Source organism: Notolabrus celidotus, chromosome 5, assembly GCF_009762535.1.
Source record: "Notolabrus celidotus isolate fNotCel1 chromosome 5, fNotCel1.pri, whole genome shotgun sequence".
Taxonomy (NCBI): domain Eukaryota; kingdom Metazoa; phylum Chordata; class Actinopteri; order Labriformes; family Labridae; genus Notolabrus; species Notolabrus celidotus.
The window spans coordinates 23,903,161-23,925,459 of NC_048276.1; the positions used below are offsets into that span (position 1 = coordinate 23,903,161).

General features: G+C 40.4%; 1 protein-coding gene across 1 annotated transcript in view; it reads right to left on the reverse strand.

Moving 5' to 3' along the window:
- Positions 1-9,855: 9,855 nt before the first annotated feature.
- LOC117812275 (RNA-binding protein Nova-1-like) overlaps positions 9,856-22,299 on the reverse strand; it is a 40,131-nt gene continuing 27,687 nt past the window's right edge. Inside the window, exons 3-4 of the mRNA XM_034682945.1 lie at positions 20,691-20,857; positions 9,856-18,845 (exon numbers count right to left, since the gene is read on the reverse strand). Coding sequence (XP_034538836.1) covers positions 17,829-18,845; positions 20,691-20,857 — 1,184 coding nt within the window. The 3' untranslated portion in view covers positions 9,856-17,828. The remainder of the gene's footprint in view (positions 18,846-20,690; positions 20,858-22,299) is intronic.

Below are 22,299 nucleotides of genomic sequence, written 5' to 3' on the forward strand. Positions count from 1 at the left end.
GACGGACTGCGCTGGTGGAGTAAGGATCATGTGCAAAAGCAATCTGGCTGGCAGAGCTGTGACACTTCATTCTTACCTCCATCAAAAACACAAGTTTAACTTACAGATAAATGTCAAAGATCCTTCAAGTGAATGAGTACAGTCCACAACAGAAATGTTTCTTGTGTTGATTTGAAACAGACACTTTGGAGAGTTCAGCTACTTCTGAGTCAGTATTCACTGTGTTTTTTCTCACACTTCTTCTTCCACTCTAATGATCAGTCGCAGAACACTGCAGGAGCCCACATTTGTCAACACACCTGTCAATCAATTCGTTTTTTAAAAATCAAATGACCAATTAAAACTGAACTGAACTTTTATGTAAAACAACTTCTTGGACATTAATCAGCATGAGAAGAGCTAACTATGATAACGGAAAGCATGTTTGAAAAATGTTTTTGACATGTACTTAGTTTTCATAGATTGACCCGTGTCCCATCAGGGTTTACGACTGAAACTGCAGCCAGTCAGTGAGAGGATTATGGCTTCGCAGTAAGTTAACACTTGTGGCATCTGTTTCAATATAAATTCTATGTTTACCCTGTGAAACATTAACCTTTCAATTCACTGTGTTATTTACTCATGATGAAGACATAGAAACTGGCATTTAACTCCTTTGCACAATGTCAAACATACGGCTAAATTCAGTGCAAATGTAGACATGTACAAAGGCAGGCTTATGTTTCTCCCAGCTTCCTTTTTTTTCTACAGCTGTCCTCTTGGAAGACTTGAAGAAGACAAGTCTGTCTTCTGTTTCCATACTGCAGCACTCTGCCATTTTTGTTAAGGTCACTTTGTCTTGACTCCAAGTGCTACAAATATTATGATCAGCCTTACTCATGTCATCATTATTCAATTATGAATGCTAACATAAGACCTGTTTAACCTAAACTGCAACAATAACTATCATCAGTCATATCTCACATATATGATGATATTGCTAATAGTACACATATTTGACTACTGTTCTTGGACACCATGGAGCTCGGAGGTTCATTACAAGTTATAAGTCTCTCCCCCATCACTGCTCCCTGTATGCTCGAGTTGGCTGGTCTGCATTGTCTACCCGTAGGCTACATCACTGGCATGTCCTTGTTTTTTAGGGAATAATTAACTTGTTTCCCTCGTATTTATGCAATTTTATTAATTTAAAAAATACTGGAAGCTACAGTCTCCGCTCTGTGACCCAGTCACAAAACTTGTTTTTGCTTTCGGTCCCCAGAGTGCGGGTAAAAAGAGTTTTAGATACGCTGCTCCTGCAGCCTGGAATCTACTGCAGGAGAGCCTGGGTTTGAGTGAGCTTGTCTCTTTAAATGTTTTTAATAGCAGACTGAAGGCATTTGAGGAAGATGCATCAGCTTCTAGATGCTTTAACTGATGATTTTTGTTTTCATGATATGTTGTCACCTTTTAGAATTCTGTGTTGTTTGTCTGTAACTTTGTTGCTGCTGCCGATCTTGGCCAGGACACACTTTTAAAAGAGATTCTTAATCTTAATGTGGTTAAATAAAATTAAATGAGTAAAATAAAAATTGTGGTCATGAGGTATGACCTGCTGTTGTTGTTGCTGTTTGTTTTTGTTTAGTCTCTATTCATCTATCATCATTTCCGAGTCGAGACCGAAGGCTGTTCAACACGAGTCTGGTCCTGTTTAAGGTTTCTGTGTTTCAAAAGGATGATTTTTCTTGCTTTTGTTGCCAGGGGTTTCCAAAGGCTTACTCAGGTTGGATTCATGTTGGCTCTCTGTCAGTGTTCTAGTCACAGTCGAGTTCAACTCAAATCCTGATTTCAGGACTCATGATTTGACTCGATCCTGAACACTGACTGCATTAGGATTTGAAAGATAGAGAGAAGGATTCCGACTTATACATTATATTGATATAGACTGCTTTTTTATGTACATTTTTATATAATTTATTCATTGTAGAGTAAGGGCTATCACATGTGTTCGCCTGCATGTACAGTGTGTCCATGCCGTATTGTTCAGCTACAGTCTCTGCCAGGATAAAGGGACGCTACAAATCATACATTTTGCTTTCAAAGAATTCACAGTAATTGACAGCAAGAGCAGAGCAACATGCTGGATATGTGAAAGAACCATTGAGTGAAAGATGAGGACAAGCTCAAACTTACACAGACAGGATGAACCCAGAAAGTGAGATGCCAAAGTTAATTGCAACTGTTACTGTGTTAGCTGGCAATGGTAATGTTAGCAAATAAAGTGACTAAACCATTGGCAGGGTTCCCACTCTTTTCCAGAGATCATTTTCCCGGACATTTCCAGGACATTTTCATTGATGATCAAGCTGGTATGACCGTCTAAATTTAGTTCCTAATTTAGTTCCTAAATAGTCTAATATGTTCCTCTCAGTGGAAGTCTACATTGAAAGACATGTAGTCTATGGCTATCAATGAAATCATCTCTTACACACTTAAAAATTATGGCAAATTGATAATAGAATAATGCAACCACAGATGTACAACACTTTATTAGTGCAACTAAGTAACAATGATGGGCAACTCTATTCTCAGCTTTCTCTTTTCTCAAAAAATATAAAATGAGCTAAGAAAAAAACAAAAGAACCAGCAAAGGAAGCAGGAAGCTGCCTTACTGAAATAATTAAATAATAATAATGATCAGAGGATCAGTGCATTAATGACCTAAATAGATCTGAATGACAAAAATGGCCACAAATGTTTCTAAACTCAACTCAGACTCAAAATATACCTGCTTCATCATGATATTCATCCTGCTAAGTGGTTGATATAAAACAAAGCAAATGTCACGTTTTTTTATTTGAGTAAACTCTGAAAAAATTGCACTGGTGTAAAGACGCACTCTGTATTTGAAGATCTCTCAGATATTTAAAAAAATGTAAACTGTCTTCCTGCATGGCGATGTCTATTATGATCAGGGATGTCTACAGCGTGGAGTTTCTGTGCAGCTGTGTCACTCTTTTTGTTTCGTTTGTTTTCACTATCGCGAGTTTGCACTCCTGCTAGCTAGAGCAGGGGTTCTGAAACTTTTTGGAGCCAGGGACCCCTTACAGGTGAGAAAATTGTCCATGGCCCCCTCATAATTGTAACACAGATTAAGCACATTAGTTATGTGTCATGATCAAAAGCTGCGGCTCTGAGAGCCAATGCTTTATAGTGAATCAGAAGAGCCGGCTCGCATCAAGAGAGAGCCGGCTCCCAGTTTTTTCCTTTCCCTGCTTAGCTCTCACAGTGCTCAGCCCCAGCTCTGCTCACAGCAGAACTTTGTTTTGATTGGTCAGCATGGCGGCCAATCATATGTGAGGATATAGGATACAGGTGATGGAGGGGAGGCTGTGTATCCTGGCTTCATCTGTTCCATCAGAGAGAGTCTTCTTGAAGACAGGGCAAATACTCGATGAGAGGAAAAAATAGGATCAGCCCATCCAAGCTGAGGCATCGGATTTTTCTCAATGCAAACCTGAGGACGTTAATAATGTAGGGTTAATGTAATAAGGTTCTGTTTCGTTTCTGGTTCAAGTCTGGTTCGGTTGTGGTACGGTTCTGCTTCGGTTCTGGTTCATTTCTGGTATGGTTCTGGTTCGGATCGGTTCCAGTTCTGGTTCAGTTCTGGAAGGGTTCTGGTTCGGTTCTGGTTCGGGTCTGGTTCGGTTCTGGTTCCGTTCTGGTTCAAGTCTGGTTCGGTTCTGGTTCAGTTCTGGTTCGGTTCTGGTTCGGTTCTGGTTCAAGTCTAGTTCGGTTCTGGTTCGGTTCTGGTTTGGTTCGGTTCCGGTTCGGTTCTGGTTTGGGTCTGGTTCGGTTCTGGTTCGGTTCTGGTAGGGTTCTGGTTCAGTTCTGGTTCTGGTTTGGTTCTGGTTTGGTTCTGGATCAATTCTGGTTCTGTTCTGGTTGAGTTTGATTCTGTTCCTGTTCGCATGAGTTTGGTTCTGGTTCTGTACGCTTCAATTCAGTTCTGGTTCTATACCTAATCCTAACCCTAATCCTAACCTTAACCCTAATCCTAAACCTAACCCTAATCCTAACCCTAACCCTAATCACAACCCTTATCACAACCGTAACATGGACACAACCCTAACCCTAATCACAACCTTAACCCTAATCACAACCCTAATCACAACCCTAACCCTAACCCTAACCCCAACCCTAACCCTTATCAAAACCCTAACTGGTTCAAGTCTAGTTCGGTTCTGGTTTGGTTCTGGTTCGGTTCGGTTCTGTTCCGGTTCTGTTCCGTTCTGGTTTGGGTCTGGTTCAGTTCTGGTTCGGTTCCGGTTCGGTTCTGGTTGAGTTTGATTCTGTTTCTGTTTGCATGAGTTTGGTTCTGGTTCTGTATGCTTAAGTTTAGTTTTGTTCTAAACCAAACCCTAATCCTAACCCTAATCCTAACCCTAACCCTAATCCTAATCCTAACCCTAACCCTAACCCTAACCCTAACCCTAATCTTAACCCTAATCAGAACCCTAACCCTAACCCTAATCACAACCCTAACCCTAATCTTAACCCTAATCCTAACCCTAACCCTAATCCTAATCCTAACCCTAATCCTAACCCTAACCCTTGCCCTAATCTTAACCCTAATCAGAACCCTAACCCTATCCCTAATCACATCCCTAACCCTAACGACAACCCTAACCCTAAACACAACCCTAACCCTAATCACAACCCTAATCCTAATCTTAACCCTAATCCTAACCCTAATCATAATCATAACCCTAATCATAATAGTAACCGTAATCACAGCCCTAACCCTAACCCTAATCACAACCCTTACCCTAATCACAACCCTAACCCTAGCGCTAATCACAACCCTAACCCTAATCACAACCCTTATCAGAACCCTAACCCTAATCAAAACCCTAACGCTAATCACAACCCTAACCCTAAACACAACCCTAACCCTAACCCTAATCACAACGCTAACCCTAAAAACAACCCCAACCCTAACCCTAATCACAACCCCAACCCTATCCCTAATCACAACCCTAACCCTCATCACAACCCTAACCCTAATCAGAACCCTAACCCTAATCACAACCCTAACACTAACCCCAACCCTAACCCTAATCACAACCCTAACCCTAAACACAACCCATCCTAATTATAACCCTAACCCTAACCCCAACCCTAACCCTAATCGCAACCCTAACCCTAACCCTAATCACAACCCTAACCCTAATCACAACCCTTATCAGAACCCTAACCCTAATCACAACCCTAACCCTAATCACAACCCTAATCACAACCCTAACCCTAATCACAACCCTAACCCTATCCCTAATCACAACCCTAACCCTAATCTTAACCCTAATCACGCAGCCATGTTGGAATAATTTTCCAGGACTATGATTGATTTTCCAGGACATTTTACTCTTTCTCCCATTTCCAGGTGTTTTCCAGTACTGGAAAACTGGTCAACTGTTTTCCAGGTTTTCCAGGTTTTCCAGGATGCGTGGGAACCCTGCATTGGGTCTAAGATGTTTGGTTGATTAAAGTTCTGATTTATAGTGATTGGGCTGCAGGTAATTTTGAGTTTATTGGATACCTGCAGTGATCTGCAGCAGAATCAATGATGCATCCCCTCATTGAGAGAAGTGCTGTGTATATCTACAGAGAAGCCCCTCACTGCAGTGTGCAATTTGGGCAAGTTTGACTCTGCCCACCTCATCATTCCACATCCAAGTCCTGTGAATGGAGGAGTAGTTGACTTAAAGCTTGTGTTGGTAGTTACGGAAAACTAGCATGAATTTGAATGTAGCATTTCCTCAGGACTCCGTCTAACCCCTTCCCCCCCTGCACTCAGAGCTCCTCCAAAATGATGCCCCCACTCACATGTGCGAGCGCCGCTGCTTTGTGATCGTGACTGATTCAAAACCGGTCCTCAGCACATCGTTTGTGTTTTGCACTATGTCAACTCATGTCTCACTCAGCGGTAAGAAAGCACCAAAACATTATCATAGTGAAAGTTAAAAACACAAACAAACATGAAATGTACGTGCAGGTAGCGGGCAGAACGGCAGGACGGGATTTGATTGGTTTCATATTTTGGTTCCTGATGGCAGGGATAGGTTGGTGTTTTTCCAGGTTTACTTCGGCTGTAGATAGCAGCTTTGTTTCACTCTTCTTTAAGAACACATTATGTATTGATTGCCATCGGGAAATAAAGATAATTCTAACCAGTATAACAAAAAGTGTATCTAAATCCGGCTACCAACCCCAGATTTAACTCTCTTGTACACCGAAGACTCAAGACTTGACTTGGACTCAAGGTTTGGTGACTCAACTACAAAGCTGGTCTCAGTTATAACATTACAGAGTAGACCTGCTCTTTATTCCCAGTGTTCTGATGGCTTTTGTCATGAATTAGCATTGTATGAATAAAAAAGATTGATTAATTTATCAATACTGCGTGTTGTGTTGACATAATGTGAACTGCGTCTCAGAGCCGTAAACACCTAAAGATAAGCAGGTAAAAACACTGTGACATGTGACTGCATGTTGATTGTCTGGTATCTATAAATGTGTGTGTGATGTCACCTTCCTCACTGCAGCTAAGCTCAGAAGATTGGAGTTGCATTTGCTGGATAATGAACAAGGTCAGATGGTGTAGGAGGAATGACTGTGTGCTGGATGGCTCATAGAAGACATTACATAAAAGCCATGGCAGAACTTTGCACTGTACCCACTTAGTTGACTGTGGGTTTATGTGGAAGGGACTGAGCTTGGACTGATATCATATGTTGTATGTTATACTGTGCTATCATAAGGTTGTACAACAATTGTTCTCTCTCATTAACACTGATTTTGTAGTAATTGTGTGATAGTAAATGTCTGTGTATGCATGTGTACCAATTGCATACATAGACTGATATATTGCATCATTATTGGCTCTCACAGGATATCATATATCGGTCATTATACTCTCTAGCTCTGTTATAACAAATGGTTTCCCTCTGACTGCAGCTGCAAAGAATTCTCATATTAGATCTAATTTATTCAACTTGATTAAGCAATAACAGTCTAATCAGTCCCAGAGTTGCTGTGCTTTGAATAGAGTAGTGAGTCACTCTGCAATAAGTAGCCTGTAACACAGAAAGGTTTTCATTACCCTTAATGCTAAATAAATGCTCGCTCACTTCCAAAAGGGAGGAGAGACAGTACATCCTGGAGGGGACAATGAGTCTGGGACGGGACGTTAAATTCAAATGCCCATCCACCACTTTAGTCCAGACTGTAATGTCTCAACGCATGTTGAGTTTATTTCCATTAACTGTTGTTTAGACCACAGACTAATAGATGAAACCTCCTTGACACCACCCACTGGCTTACAGGCTTCTATTTTGAGGCCTTAGGTTTTGGACTTTGGCAGTTCCCATCTTTGTTTTTTGGAGAGAAGTGATTATTAATGCACAAGTGACAGGATACACATTGCTCTGCCAGTTTGGGTTAACAGGTTTGCTTGGCAATTTATCAATCCCAAGGCTGCCATGGTTGATTTATTATCTTTTTCAGTGGTTCCCAGTGGTCACAAAATGCTGTGCAATCAGCATTTAGAATTGCATATTTGATTAATTACTGTAAATATATAAACAAAAATGGAGGTTAAATTTAAAATAAAATCATGCAAGTACAAGATGTTTCATCTGCTTTCCACCTGTCTTTGTTGCCACAAGACCTTGTGGTGACTAAGCCAGAGTAAAAACAGTATCAGTGACAGCAGAATAACACAGCAAGTCTATTTCTACAGACCAGCTAAATTAAGTATCTCACAAACCTGTTTGTGTATTCGTGTATTCCTACGGCAGTGAGGAACATATTTTGGGGGTCGAGAGTGGAAAAGTTTGGGAGCCCCTGATCCATTTTGCAGCACATGGGACCATTATTAGAACAGGAACATCATGCTGTGTTTAGCTTACGGTGATATCTTCTTGTGGACAATGAGAAAGAATACAGGCTAAAGGCACCTCCCCATTGGGCTTAGCATGAACCCAGAGGCTACAACCACTTCTACGTTTTTATTTTGTCACAAGTGATTTATTTCAGGTCAAAAACTCAGTCTGTCCAATGCTTTATGACCAAATTCTTGTTACGCTATCTCCTAAACAGTATTGAAAATCATCATGATTAGAGTCCATCAGTTTTTGCTAGTACTCACAAGTCACACTAACACCATGTTTCTTTATTATCACAGTGGATCCACCTGATTCAGTACTTAGAGGATGTTTATTATTTTATTGCTCTACCATTGGTGTCTGGATTAAAAATAAATCACTGTTGTTGGGATTTCTACTCATGGATAACCTTAACGCTCACCCTGGTTCAAAATAAAACATAGTGTCAATTTAAACTATATTTTGCTGTCAGCTGGTGTTATATTTATCAACATTGGGTCACTTCACAGCATCATTATTTCAGTGTTGAATTTTTTCTTTTCAATTATGGTACCATATCAATTAATTTAATTTGTCATCTTTAGGTGCTTTTCGACCGCAGGAACTTTCCCCAGGATCCTTTGAGGAACTGTGCATATTCTGACACTAGGTGTCTAAATTTAGTTATGGGGTAGTTTATCACACTCTGAAAAGTCACTGCTTTGGGTGTAGTACTTTCAAAAGGTTGAGGAACTTTGGGGGGCAGGGCCTGCAATGCTGAACATCTCTGACTGGTAGAGTGACGGCAGTGTTTTTATTTCATCTGCCTTCCTCCTTTATTACCATTAAAAGGTGCTTTTCAACCAGAAGTCTATTTTCTTTTGGAAATCAAGTGAAAATGGTGAGTAAAAAAAAAATCATTAGAAAAAAAATCCTCCTAAATCTTGATATTTTTACCTTAATATCAATATAAAAAACACCCTTTATTGGTTTGTTTTTACTAATACCCGGCATTAACAGAAGTTTGTATGTAGAAATGGGAATATTTGGTGAAAGCTAGCAGTTAGGGTTAGATTGAAACGCTCCCTTGCTCACCCCTCCTGTCAGAAGTTTGTGTAATGCATGATAAGTATGATCCTCCCTCTATCAGTTTTTTACCTATAGAAACATCTTTCGGTACAATTTTTTTGCACTCAATATCCTCTCTCTCCTATGCATTTTGGAAACCCACTCACTAAATACAAAACACGTATGGCCGTAACTAGTTTGTCAGTTCTGTGCTACTGTAGAAACATGGCTGAACAAGATGGCAGCCTCCATTGAAGGGGGCCCACTCCTTTGTAGATATAAAGCACTATTAAGTTGACAAAAACAAAACTATCTTCATATTCAGGTGACTTTACACTAATTTAGAATAAAATATACTTAAGAGTATTATATTCCATTTATACCAGGTCTGTTCTGCTTAATGCCGTTAAATACCGCACACTGCATCTTTATTGATCAGTTTTTAAATCTATTCTCACTATATCAATGTCAAGCGCATGCTTTCATATTTTTATTTAACACCTGTTTCTAACATTGTCATATACTGACCAAATAAAAACCCATCTCGGGTTAAATTGTAGCTTTTCCAGCTGAACTACGTGATGATGTACCGAATGTCAGATCCATTATTTAACACTCAACAGTAAACAAACACACCTCTGAGAGGAATTTACATCAGGTGTGAAATACATGCTTTACACAAAGTAATTGATGCACCTTCATGTGATCCCTCATTATTTGAATATTGTGTTCATAGAGACTGGCATTGTTCACTTTAAAAGCACTCCAAATATCGATCTATTCATAGAATTGTGTTGGTTGCAATTATATAAACACTCAACCTTTCTCTAGAGTGATACAGAGCAGAGGGACAGGTTGCAGAACAAAAGAAACACGAGGCAAGTGATGTTAAAATGAACATTTATAATGACTCTTTGTTGCCGTCGCAAAAATAATCTTTAAAAAACAATTCAATTATTAACACTGAAATGCTGACTTCACTGGTAGTCCACGAGTCATAAAACACAACTCACTGAATTTCTTTTACAAACACAGTACTACAGTTACATTAAATAGTCATTACCGTTAAATCTATTAATGAATAATGTTCAAATCAACAAAGAATAAAAACAATGACACGTTTAAAATCCTCTCATTCCCTCACCATAGTAGCTGTTGTCAGTTTATCAACAGTGTTTCATTTAGAAAATATACTGCTTCTGAGATGTTTCTCTGACAAAAGCAGAAAACAGACTGGCAGCATAACAATAACGGTGCATGAGCTCGAACATCGTACGATTAGGGTGATGTTTTTCAAGGGGAGTGGAAATGGGACGTAACCATTCCAGTGATCTAACATTTAGTCATGTAGGCTGGCTGCCTTTTGGCTCAGTATGGGATTATTTGGCACTCTTTGCAGACAGTGTTTGCCATGAAAAGCTTTCACTTTTTCTAAAATGGCACAAGAAGACATGTTCCTCTTGTTACTTAATATACTCAGAGGACTTTTTCATTTGAAAAGACATACAAACGCTGTCCCGGAAAGCCCTTTAAGTAGTTAACACTGTGGACTTTCACAGATTATTCTCGTCACAAATGAAACACAGAACTTTTTTTCAATCAATGAAAACATCACTCTTCTTAAGTTGCAATATTTGATCTTATGCTGTCAGTCCATTTTGTTCTGAGATGGAAAGAACAGAAGTCAAACCAAACCCTGAAAAAGAAAACCTTCATTGATGAGAACATGATTGCAAGGTGCTTTCTCCAGTTTACACCTCAGCAATCCAGCAGAACTGTCCAGGAAAACAACCAGGAAACAACAGAACAGTGTCTTAGAGTGTAAAATACATGAGTTCTCGAGGGATGGAGAAGGTCAAATAAGTTCATGAGAGGTTCAAAGGGTCAAAGATGAAAAACGGCCTTATATCTGGTTGGCAAAGGATCTTGTATTTTCTCAGACAAGAGGGGCTCAGAGGTACTTTATTCCGTTTAAAGGGCGGACACTGGGATGAAACAAAAAACGTGACATTACATGACACTCAGAGAGAACAGGTTGTGAGAGAGCCTTCACCAGTTTGTAAAAACCAGTCCTCCATGTGAAAGAAAGGGCTTTCATGGAGGCAGCAAATGAACATCCAGGACATGTTAGGAGTGAAGAGAAAAACAAACGTAACTTTCTGGAATGATACTGTGATACGTTTAGCTTCTAGATGAAAAATAAATCCAACAATAAGGGTTTGTGACTCAAAAGTAAGGACAGAAATATTCATGTTACTAGGCCACTCTATTGGATTTCCTCTGTGATTTTTCTGATGTCAAAGTGCAGGGACACTCCTCGTGTTGCTGGTGCCAGCCCTGACTGGTACATCAGCCAGAGCTTTACTGCTTCTCTAAGCTTTTGTGTCTTTATTGTGCAATCAAACTCAAGAGTCAAAGGAGTATAACTTTACACAATGCAATGACGAACAAACAATCTACACTGCAACAAAAATGTTTTACTGCAGGGATAATACATTTGTAGTTAAAAGTTTGTTCAGAAAACTTTTTCTCACAAAGTAAAAGGCTTTCTTTTGGTGGACTTGAATCTTCTGTGAGATCATCTCTGACCATGTCCAGCTCTGTTCACTTTTTGGCCATTTACCACCGACATCCCACTCAGGGTGGGAAGCTCAAAAACTTTTAGAATACTGCTGTGTTCCAGGGTGTAGCCCCATAAATGTGAGAAATCGGGCAGATTATTATTCTTTCAAGCTTCCCTTTTAATCAGCAACTGAGAAGACAATAAAAGGGACGTTTGTAGTTAAACAAGTATTCAAACGCACTTCAGCTGCTGTCAGTCTACAGCTTTTACAATAGTTTAATGACTTCATAGCTTTTGTAACAGTTTGCTCAGACATCACTGAATGCTAACATTACCTTTTGAAATGATGTGATGCTGTAGGAATGGTGCACACTGACTTCAATGTTTTTACAAACCAAATATTTTTTGACCCATTAAGGCTAACATTGGCAATAATCAACTAGGTGAAGATAGCTGTACAACAACATGACAGCGTTTGAGCTTCCCACCCTGAGTGTGACATCACAGAAAATGGCTGCTGTTTGAACCAACACATAGGCTGTGTTTGAAATCACTCACTATTCACTACATAGAGCTCTATATAGTGATTACGCCATTCTGCAGTGCTGGCTGAGTTCTGAGTGATAATTATCATACCCTGTATAGTGGACTCATTGTTTCCCACAATGCATCTGGAAAAGTAGTGTACAACTGATGGTCACCAACTGAACCACATCTTCCATCATGCACTGCGCTGTAAAGGGAACTGTCAGAGAGACGAGAGAGCGTGATCAGTGCTCTCTGTGATTATTTTACTGCATTGTTAAAAGTTTTACTCTCTTTTTCTGCATAAAGACACAAAATTGACCTCATAGAGCTTGAGTTTGCATCCCTCAGTTTTTCTTAAAGATCTAAATAAATAAAGAGCTTGTTAAATTTGTAATTGAAATCAAAAGATGTACAGATCCTTCCTGGTTTGTCATGTTGGTAAAAAAAAAACAAAGCACTCAGTGACTGACACAGACCTCTGCTGAAGGGAATGTGAGGAAACAGGTGCTACTTTTTCTGTTTTGTCTGAGACTCCAGCCCTTTTCCATCATTCATGAGACCCAACAGGATCAGGGAATAAATAAATAAAAGGTAACATCAGAGCAACAGCAAAAACAAAATAATAAAAATAATAAACAACATGGTTTGCTTCATTTTACACCCAAAATGACCCACTGATCAGTAAAGTGCATTTATGCAACACCAAACAAACAAGATAATGTTGACAGCGAATCGGAAGTTGTGTTAAAAACGTATCTGGTTCATGACTGTGGCCGTGTGAGGCCTACCTGACTATAGCTGAAATCTGTTATTGACATAGATATTAACTCTACATGTATCTGACATTCCTGCCCTGATTTTACATTAAAGACTGATAACATTCGGCAGAAATAAAGGTGACTTCAAAAAAGATTATATGGTTACATTCATAGATTAGATCTGGGCTTTTTAAGCTGTGACATAAAAAAAATCCAAGAACATTATGGGACAGGTTACATGAGGTTCAACCTGTTTGTAAAATAAAAGCATGCCTGATAATAAAAAAAAAATAACAACACAAAGAGCCAATGCACTGAGTAACATTTTCACGTTTGCTTGTTTCACATTTGTAATACTCCTCACTGTACCTAAAATCAAAACATCTCCTTTGATGACGTATAGATGACAACTTGATCTGAGAATTATGTATGTGTATGTGTACGTGTGTGTGTGTGTGTGTTTGGGCCAACATGACAATAATGAGCTCCCTCCCAACTCACGACATAAGAAAACAACTTTTTTTTAACATGAGGCGAGAAAACTTAAGTGCTTTTACATTTGACTGCATGCAGTGTAATGTCTTTGAATGTTGCGAGACACCCTCGCAATAATTTTTGTTCTTTTTTTTTCCTCCATAATTTTTAACTTTTTGATACCATGCAATAGAAGACGTGCAAAAAGATAACACCTAACTCCACAAACACATTTTTGATTGTTAATGGTATGTTATGAATGCTTATAACATGTTATGCTTTAGTCCATGCTGGCCTATAGAGAGACATTTGTGAGACAGCAGTACTTAAGCCACAGGTCAAACAAACACACAAGGGATGCATGGAGTGTAAAACAACATGGATCCATAAAAATCACAATCTTTAACTCTTACTCTATGTACCTATGGGATAAAACAATGCACAAAAAGTTCTTTGTCCTTTGTTTTCTTGAGTAATGTATTTGATTATCTTTTCTTAACTTAAAAGACAGTGTTTGATTGGCACTTGATCAGCACTTCTAAACAAGTTAGTGATATCTAACATTTGATCGCACATCTACAATTTCAGAAGCTGCAGAGGTCTAGTTTGGCACAGGTTGTACTATGGAGTCTATTATTACTTTTACTATCTTACCAATACTGTATAGTATTTCTATACACCTCGTTTTATGCTCCGGCCTTCAGAGCATGTTTCTAATCAACAGACCAGACATCTTTTCAACTAAAATATTTTGTATAGTTTACTTATCAAATAGCAGCATTTTCATAACTTACAAAAAGTACATGTAAACCTATTCATTCAAAATCTTAGTAATTTCAAAGGTTCATACAACAGACATAAAACACAAAACAGGACAACATGCTACTATATTGCTTCCAATATTCTTTACATTTTCTTACTGTCAAACTAAATCATCAATGACAGAAATATGGACACCACCGGCTGATGATGAGTCATCATAATGCACAAACAAATCGCGAAGCTAATCTTAATCAGGCTTAGTTGGCACTCTCATCATCCACACAAATATAACATAGTTCACATTGTATCGACAACGCTGGACTGCATCTGGACTACAAACTAGAATAGCTACAATAAAGTACATATAGATCATATGACATGACATATTGTATTCCACAGAAATGAAGTCTAGTCATTTTTCAGATAAGAGGATATGCATAAAGGATGTCATTGTTTCGGCTTGAGGTCACAAACAAGTTCCCGCCCTACTCTCGCTATCGCTCTGTCCTTACTACGCTTCATTTAGAGGCTGAAACTTGAGCTCAGTTTGTTCAGCTGACACTTGAATATTTATTCAACCAAGATTTGCCTTCTTCTGGACCAAAGAAAGGCCATAGTTCACGGTCTAAACTCGTCTAAATGTTCTTCTTGGAGAGGGAATTTGATACTTGGAGCTAATGTTGCTGGCTGGTCTTGTGGGTGTCACAGTATTTGGAGGCAGGTGTTTTCTGTGCATTTTAGCCTTGTGAACTCTACGGCCTGGGAAAATATTTTCATACCCTCATGACCTATAGTGCATAACTCCCACCACCACCAGCACCGCAACCAGCAGCAGCAGCAGCAGCAGCACACCACCCATGAGAGGACAAGACAGGAGGAAGGAGAAAGAGGGGGAGAGCACAGTGTAGGTAGAAGAAGAAGCACAAAGATAAGAGACACAGGAGGGTGAGAAACAGTAACATGCAGGGGAATCAAATGTTGAGAGAAAGAGGAAAGTTAATGAGGGGGCAGAGAGAAACAGTATTTGGCACAATGTAGAGATCGAGAGCTTTTGACGGAGAGCTCTGCAGTCGAGCAGTCCAGTTGCATTGATAAAACACCCCCCTTGTTTTGTGCTTGTATCTTATTATAACGCTAAAATCTTGGGCAGTAAGAGGTTTTCTTATGCTTGGCCAGATTGGAGTTAATGGATGACTGTGAACCTTCCAGACACATAGTGAAAGAAAGATTTCAGTGTTGCCACGGTTAATGTTCACACACAAAGAGTTTTGCTTTCCAACATGAATCATGAAAATGAAAAGGCTATTTCATTAAGTTTCACCAAGGTATAGAGGTTGGTTCTGATTTTCCTGAACACTAAACTGCGCTAACCAGGGCTGCACAAAATAATTGTTTTTGTATGTTAAGTAGATTTATGATTAATCGATTAATCGGTCAGTGTTTAAGTGCACATCACTATTTCCAAGAGCCCAAAGTGATGTCTTCAAATTACTTCTTTTGACCATCCAACCAAAGACTCTGGTTTACCAATGACAAAAAAAGCACAACCTGCAAATTTTAGCATTTTTTCAAAATATTTAGGGGTAAATTTTTCTGACAGACAACTAATCGATTAATCATCGCAGCCCGAGCACCAACCCTCACAGTCTTGTGTCCTGAAAGCTGATCTGAAAGCAGGGGTTCATGTGAAGGACAACTGATAGATGTCTCCAGGACGTTATAGATGCACGGTCATGTGGCGAGGGTAAATTTGTGGTTTTGAAAATGTCTGCTAATTTACGTGCAGTGCATTGGTACTGGTAAACAGAAACATCACAATACGCTGGAGTATAAATGCTCTTGTGGAGATTTATCCCTTCTTGTCAGTATTGGTGGGTTATGTGACATAGATGTGCACATTAAAAGATAACTCACATCCCCAGCAGGGACAGACACGCTTTACATTGTGTTCTTAATGTCTCACAGTGCAGTCTTCAGAGACCCAGTGTACTCAGGATGAACACCATGGATAGCAGCACAGAAGGAAGCCTAGGTAATCTTCAGAGTGTTTGGAAATGCTTGAGACAATTAGCCTCCCTGCATTAGACAAACAATTGCCCATAAAAGACAACGATGCCGAAACATTTCATAATGTTTTATTACGAGTTCCGACTCGAAGTTAGTGAGCGTTAACGTGTTTTGGGAGTGATAACAGGCTGCCTGGATGAACTGCAGGATACGTTTTTTTTTTTGTCTTGATGCAAATTAGGAAGGACGGCACACAAAAAAAGTGAGTCCAATCCTTCTTTTCAAGTGTCATTCTTCTTCCCTTTCATTAGAGTATGTCTCTAGACTATTTGGTACCCTTAATGTAAAGGCAAATGTTTCTTTGTTCACAGATATTGGTTCATACAGCTTCTCTTATCAAAATGCTTTTTATAGTGCTTTGTTCCTGTTGCAAACTGAACTGGTGAGACACTGCTTCAAGGTAGCTTTAAGTTTATTCTCATAAGTGTGTGACTAAGGCAAAAATACTGTCAGGTAAAAACCAAGAGTGGGGCCAATTTTTTGAATAAAAAATAACCTGCAGTTGGACTTAAAATGCTAGGTTTGGATTGCTTTTCATCTCGAAATGCTGAAATCAATCCATTTTCATTAGGTGAGAGGCTGGGTCACGTCCAATGGGCTACCAAAGGCTGGACGACACTTCAAATAAAAAGAGAAGTCGCCAGAGAGATTTGGATTTAATGGAGAGATACATCTAATCCTATAGCACCAAGAAAGGGTTAAACAACAACAACATATCCATGTTTGTAGCTGTAACTGAATATGTTTCTTAGTGTTTGTGGTTTTTGCGGGAGCATCATCTATGTGTGTTCTCATGTAAAATATATTTATACATTCCTGTGTGTCTCCTCTATCCTCTCACATTGATTATTTAACCCCTGAACTATACTTGCAGACAGCAACAGTGAAGTTCAGACTGGGTTTACAGAGTTATACATTTCTTTCACTGCAACACAATATTTGATCCCTGTAAATAAAAAATAGCAATAGGCTAATATTGTTTTTACATTCAGATCAACCTGTATTCACAGGTTTAAATAATCTATTTGTGTTTGAATGAGACCATGTCAATAAATAAAGGATGGAAGTATAAAATACCCAAATTTAGAAATGTCAATTATGATATGAGCCTGAATTTAACAAACGTTAACATAGATGTGATTTCTTGAAAGAAATTATACTCAAGATTGCTTCCCCGTGGACTGAGATGACCTCAGGTGCTTCTCATAAACCTCTCCCCTGTTAACAACGCGTCTGCATTGTACACGAAGAGCAAAGGTTTGTAAAACAGCTCAATCAGCTGGCTGGAACGTCACTCAACTCACCGGGAGCTGAGGGTTTGCAACTAAAATGAAAACCAACAGAAAAACCCGATCAGATAGAAAATAAAACGTAAGAGCTATGAGGTTTTGGAGGAGGATGAAGCCCTGCGGCCTCACCCTTGAATCTGCAGCTTGGCAGTGGACCAGTCCAGCTTACTCTGATCGCCATCGTCAAAAGGACTCGACACAAACTTTTAAAAAACATCAGGACATCAGTCCTAAAAACACATTCACATATCACACACACATATCTTGGTTGTCTCCCCCACCTCCTCCTTAAGTGATTCTCTCATTTGATACCGAAATATTGAACAGATATTTGGACGTTTCTTTTTTTTTATCCATCGTGACCCTCTCAATTCCTTTCTATCTCTGTCTTCATCCTTTCCTCTTCTTTTTCTTTTTAGCCCACCTTTTGTGGGTTGGTAGCGCGCACGCCCTGCTCGTAGGTGATCCGCTGGCTGATCAGATACTGTGCTGCTTGCGTAGCGGCTGGCGACCCTGTTATGGTAACTTTACGGTTCCGAGTACCAGGAATGAACTCTCCTTTTTTGGAGATCTGGATGCGGGCTCCTGTTAGCTCCTGGTACTCTACCAGCGTTTTCCCTCCTTTCCCCAAAATGGCACCGACAAGATTTTCGGGCACAGCGATCTCAACCACGTCCTTGGCCCCATCTCCCAGCTTCTCTGTTGCCAACAGGGAGGAGGCCATCAGTGGAGATGATGCATTTAGGTAACCATTGGAAGCTCCTGTCGCAGCAGCTAAAGAGCCCAGGGAGAAGCCCCCGAGGCTTGTTGGGTGGCCAGCACTGCCTGAGGCATCACTAGCATAGGAGGCCAGGAGGTTAGCTGCAGCAGCAGCAGCAGGGTTAGCGCTAGCTGCTACTGCAGCAAGGACCCCGGACGCAGCTGCAGGGTTGAGGCCAAGGCCCAGGGTGTTAGTGTTGTAGCCGTAACTGGCCAGCGTATTGAGGGCTGAGGTTATGGCCAGCAGGTCGTTGCCAGAGAAGGTCGACATGGCGGCAGGGAAGGCCCCCATTCCTGTCAAGCCGGCCTGGCCCAGAAGGCTGGAGGCAGTGGCGGCTGCTGCTGCGGCGTTGGGCAGCACTTCAGCCGTGTTAGCGTAGGGTGAGCCTGTGGGGTTGGAGTTGGCCACCGGGCCAGAGACGTTGGAGTAGCTGATGTTGAGGCAGCTGCTGCTTTGAGGGTCCTCCTGGATCTTTTGTACTATGATCTCCACAGCTTTGCGGTTCTGTTCAGGCTCCCCACTGATGGTCACCACTCGCTCCTGCAGGTTGATGCCCTCAGGCTTCTGGGAGAGCTGCACCCACGCCCCTGACTGCTCCATTACTGCTTTCACTGTGGCTCCACCTTTTCCAATGATCAACCCAGCCGTACTATTGGGTACGATCAGTTTGGCCTGTGGAGAAACAGAAAAAATAAGTAGCAATAAAAGGTAACAGGAGTATGATTTAACAGCATAAATGGCTGACAGAAAGAGGGATATCTCACCCTGAGTCAGAGTACTACAGCAGCCCCCGCTTTACTCAGCGGTTTGTTAATCCCTGGGGTTTAGGCTGCAGCTGCCACACGGCTCTGTCTCGCTATGAAAGACTGTAGGTAAAAATAACCACATACCCTCACATTTTCCTGACCCTACCAGACTCTGGGTCATGGCACAGAGAACAAGACTGTTGACTAACAAACTAAGAGTCCTAGAAGTGAACGTTTATCCACCACATATTGACCCCAGACCCATAAGACTATTGATGAGTATAACCTCCACAAAGCTGAGGGTTCAAATCAATGGTCATCAGTAAGGAGGACCCTGAGTGGACTCTGTTAGTGCTCAATCTGCACTTTTGATTCTTTCCATGGCGTCACTGTGCAAAGGGCATTACAGAAGCAACTCCATGACTGACTCTAAACTTTACAAATTTGGTCTCAAAATGAACCGTGAGTGTTTTACACGTTTACATTCTCCAATAGTTTTCTTTGGCAGACACAAAAAGTATGGAAGGGGTGCCAGCCGAGCTGCTGCTGGCTTGTTCATAGGGGCTCACCTAAAGGTTGGGATTCCAGTGTTAATCTGCTTATTTTATATTATATCTATTTCTTATTTCCGTTGCTTAGCGCCGCTGAGTGGCTGCTTGTTGCAGCAGCTCTCTCTTTGTTGTTCTTTTTTGGACTCTTTTTTCATATCTGTTTAGTTATTTTTGCATTTGGAGCCTGTCATGACATTTGATGACTCATTTGTTGGCCATTGACACATAGTTCCTGTGTGTGTCCGGAGATCCTACGTGTAACCATGGTCGCATTGTTTCCTTACAAGATCAGCTGTTAGCAGCCCGTAAAATGTCGATGCTAAACGATGCTAGGCCCGATGTTCCCTGCAAGCTGAGGAGAAGGAGGCATGGCTGAAGTGCTAGTATTGAGGTGTAAGCTAAAAAAGACGACATCGACCTGTCCTTCCACCCACCGTTATGAGGAATGTAAGATCTATCTACGATAAGGTGGACGAGCTAACCCGGCACCAGAGGGAATACTGGCAGAGTAGCATCATGCTAACAGAGCTAACACCGGACACAAACGCCACATTGGAGGGATTTCACCTGCTGTGGGCGGACAGGATTCAGGAGAGCAAGACTGAACTAACTGGTGAAGAAGGCCAGCTCAGTCCTGGACCCTGTGGAGGTGGTGGCTGACAGGAGAATTATGATCAAGCTGTCGTCTTTGTTGAACATTTCTTTTCTATATATATTCTTGTTGAAATTCTTGTACTGTACACCTTTTTGTTTTCTGCTGTAACTCCATGAATTTCCCTGTTGTGGGACAAATAAAGGAGTATCTTATCTTGTCTTATCTTATTTTTATTTTAACAGGAGCCAAATTATTTGTAAAGATCTTGACCTCTCCAAACAAACTAGTAAAACCTCTACATCAAAATCAGCACCTCACAGGACTTAGGGGGCAGCAAGCTGAACTGCTACTAGCTGACCTTTATGAAACACTTAGAAAATAGTTGCCTGGATATGTTCTTGTGTCTGGCCAGCAGCTGTCACTTATATGATGAAACTCTGATAATGTGCTATTATCAAACTCTTTCTAACATTAAATTACTTAACAGGCTTTAACAGATTGATCATGTCGCTCAGCATTCAGACATCTTTATTGAGACAAACCGAATCCATCTGATGTTTGCTGTCTCTCTCTCCTTACATGAACCACAACACCAAATTAGGCTGTTGACTGTGGAGTATCTCACCTGTTTGACACGGTCGGGGTTGACTGTGGTTTGTGGCTGCAGTATGCTGACTGGCTCTGGTTTCTGGGCGCTCTGGGGCATCTCCCGAACTTTCTCTGCGATGAAGTTGTGGACACCATTGAGTGCTTCGACTGTACCCTGTATCAGACACACACGTTCTGTTGTTCCTGTAATGAGAGAGGAGCACAAACACAAGTGATCAGCTCCTGTAATGTGCTCTGAGTGGGTACTTGGCGAGCAGATTTGAGGGATTTGCTTGGGGCTGGACGAAAATCTACATTTATATTACGATGTCTTGGCAATGAAAAACGTTCCTTGACATCTTACAAAGAGTCCCAATTACTAAGCCATTCCTCGCTTCCTCCATTTACACAATCAACAGAGAAACAGCTGAAAGAAAGAAACTGTGCTCGGTTAGCAAGCCACATGGGGAGAGAAGGATTCCTCTTCAATGATGTAACTCTTTCACTGCTGAAACGCTGAGCCAGGCCGCTCTAATAGACTAAACACACACTTGTTCCTCCTCCTGCTTCTTTCTACACCCACACTGACGACCCAGCCGGCATTACGTTGCCATGGCGAAGGGGCCGAGCCGTGGAAACAGGTGATGCAACAGCGAGTCCTTTATACTCGCTGAGACGATTTTTTAAACACACTCCCTTTTGTATCAACCTCCCTGCCTCACTTTCTTCAGCATTTCACTGATCTGTGGATGAAGTAAGAGGGAAACATCTCCCAGTTTCCTTAATGACTCAACAGACAGCATAAATGTGAATAAGGAAAGTATTTTAGTGAGAGGAACGTGTCACTTTTTATTCATCTGAGGAGTGAGATCTGTAAAGGGGGAAGATGTGATGTAAAAAAGTATCATTCAATAACACATAAAAGCTGACATGATGTCTTTTCTGACACGTCAGTTTATACGTCTCAGATTTCACTTGTTTCAAGTGTTGGTATTCTCATTGATCTGGATATTATTCCTTACTGAGAAGCAACTTCTTGCTCTGGGAAGATAAATTAAATGTTAATCTGTTTGATCAACAAAACTGCTTTGGCAAAGTCAAAGTTTGTCTTTTCAACCATTTTATCCTCTTCATCTCTTCAGATACTGAGAACAGATAATGACCAAGTGATTCACTGTTTTATTCTCACAACCTGTATATCAAAAGACGTAAAGACCAAAATTACACTCTGACTCATTTTAAACTGCTGTTTTGTTATATCTCAAAAGTGTATTTGACTTAGCTTCACAAAGAAATGAATCTTCCTCTTTCATTTATTTCTTCCTCTCAGCCAATATCATTTTGTGTTGAAGCTTAGTGTCTTATTCTAAACAAAATGTTCTCAGTTATTCCATGATGAACAAGTTTATTTAATAGGAAATATCATAATTTCCATAAGTTAGCAGGTTTTCCTTCATGTTGAGAAAATAATGCTTACATCTATCTTGTTTGTATTTTGCATTTCCTTTATATGTACAAATGAATAAGGTTTCAGTTTTGACGCATTTGTTAGATAAGATATCTGTGGCTTCTTTGACACTGGATATTTTTACTTGTTCTCAAAAATCTTGGCAAGTTAAAGTTTCCTGTTCTGTTTGAAGAAATTA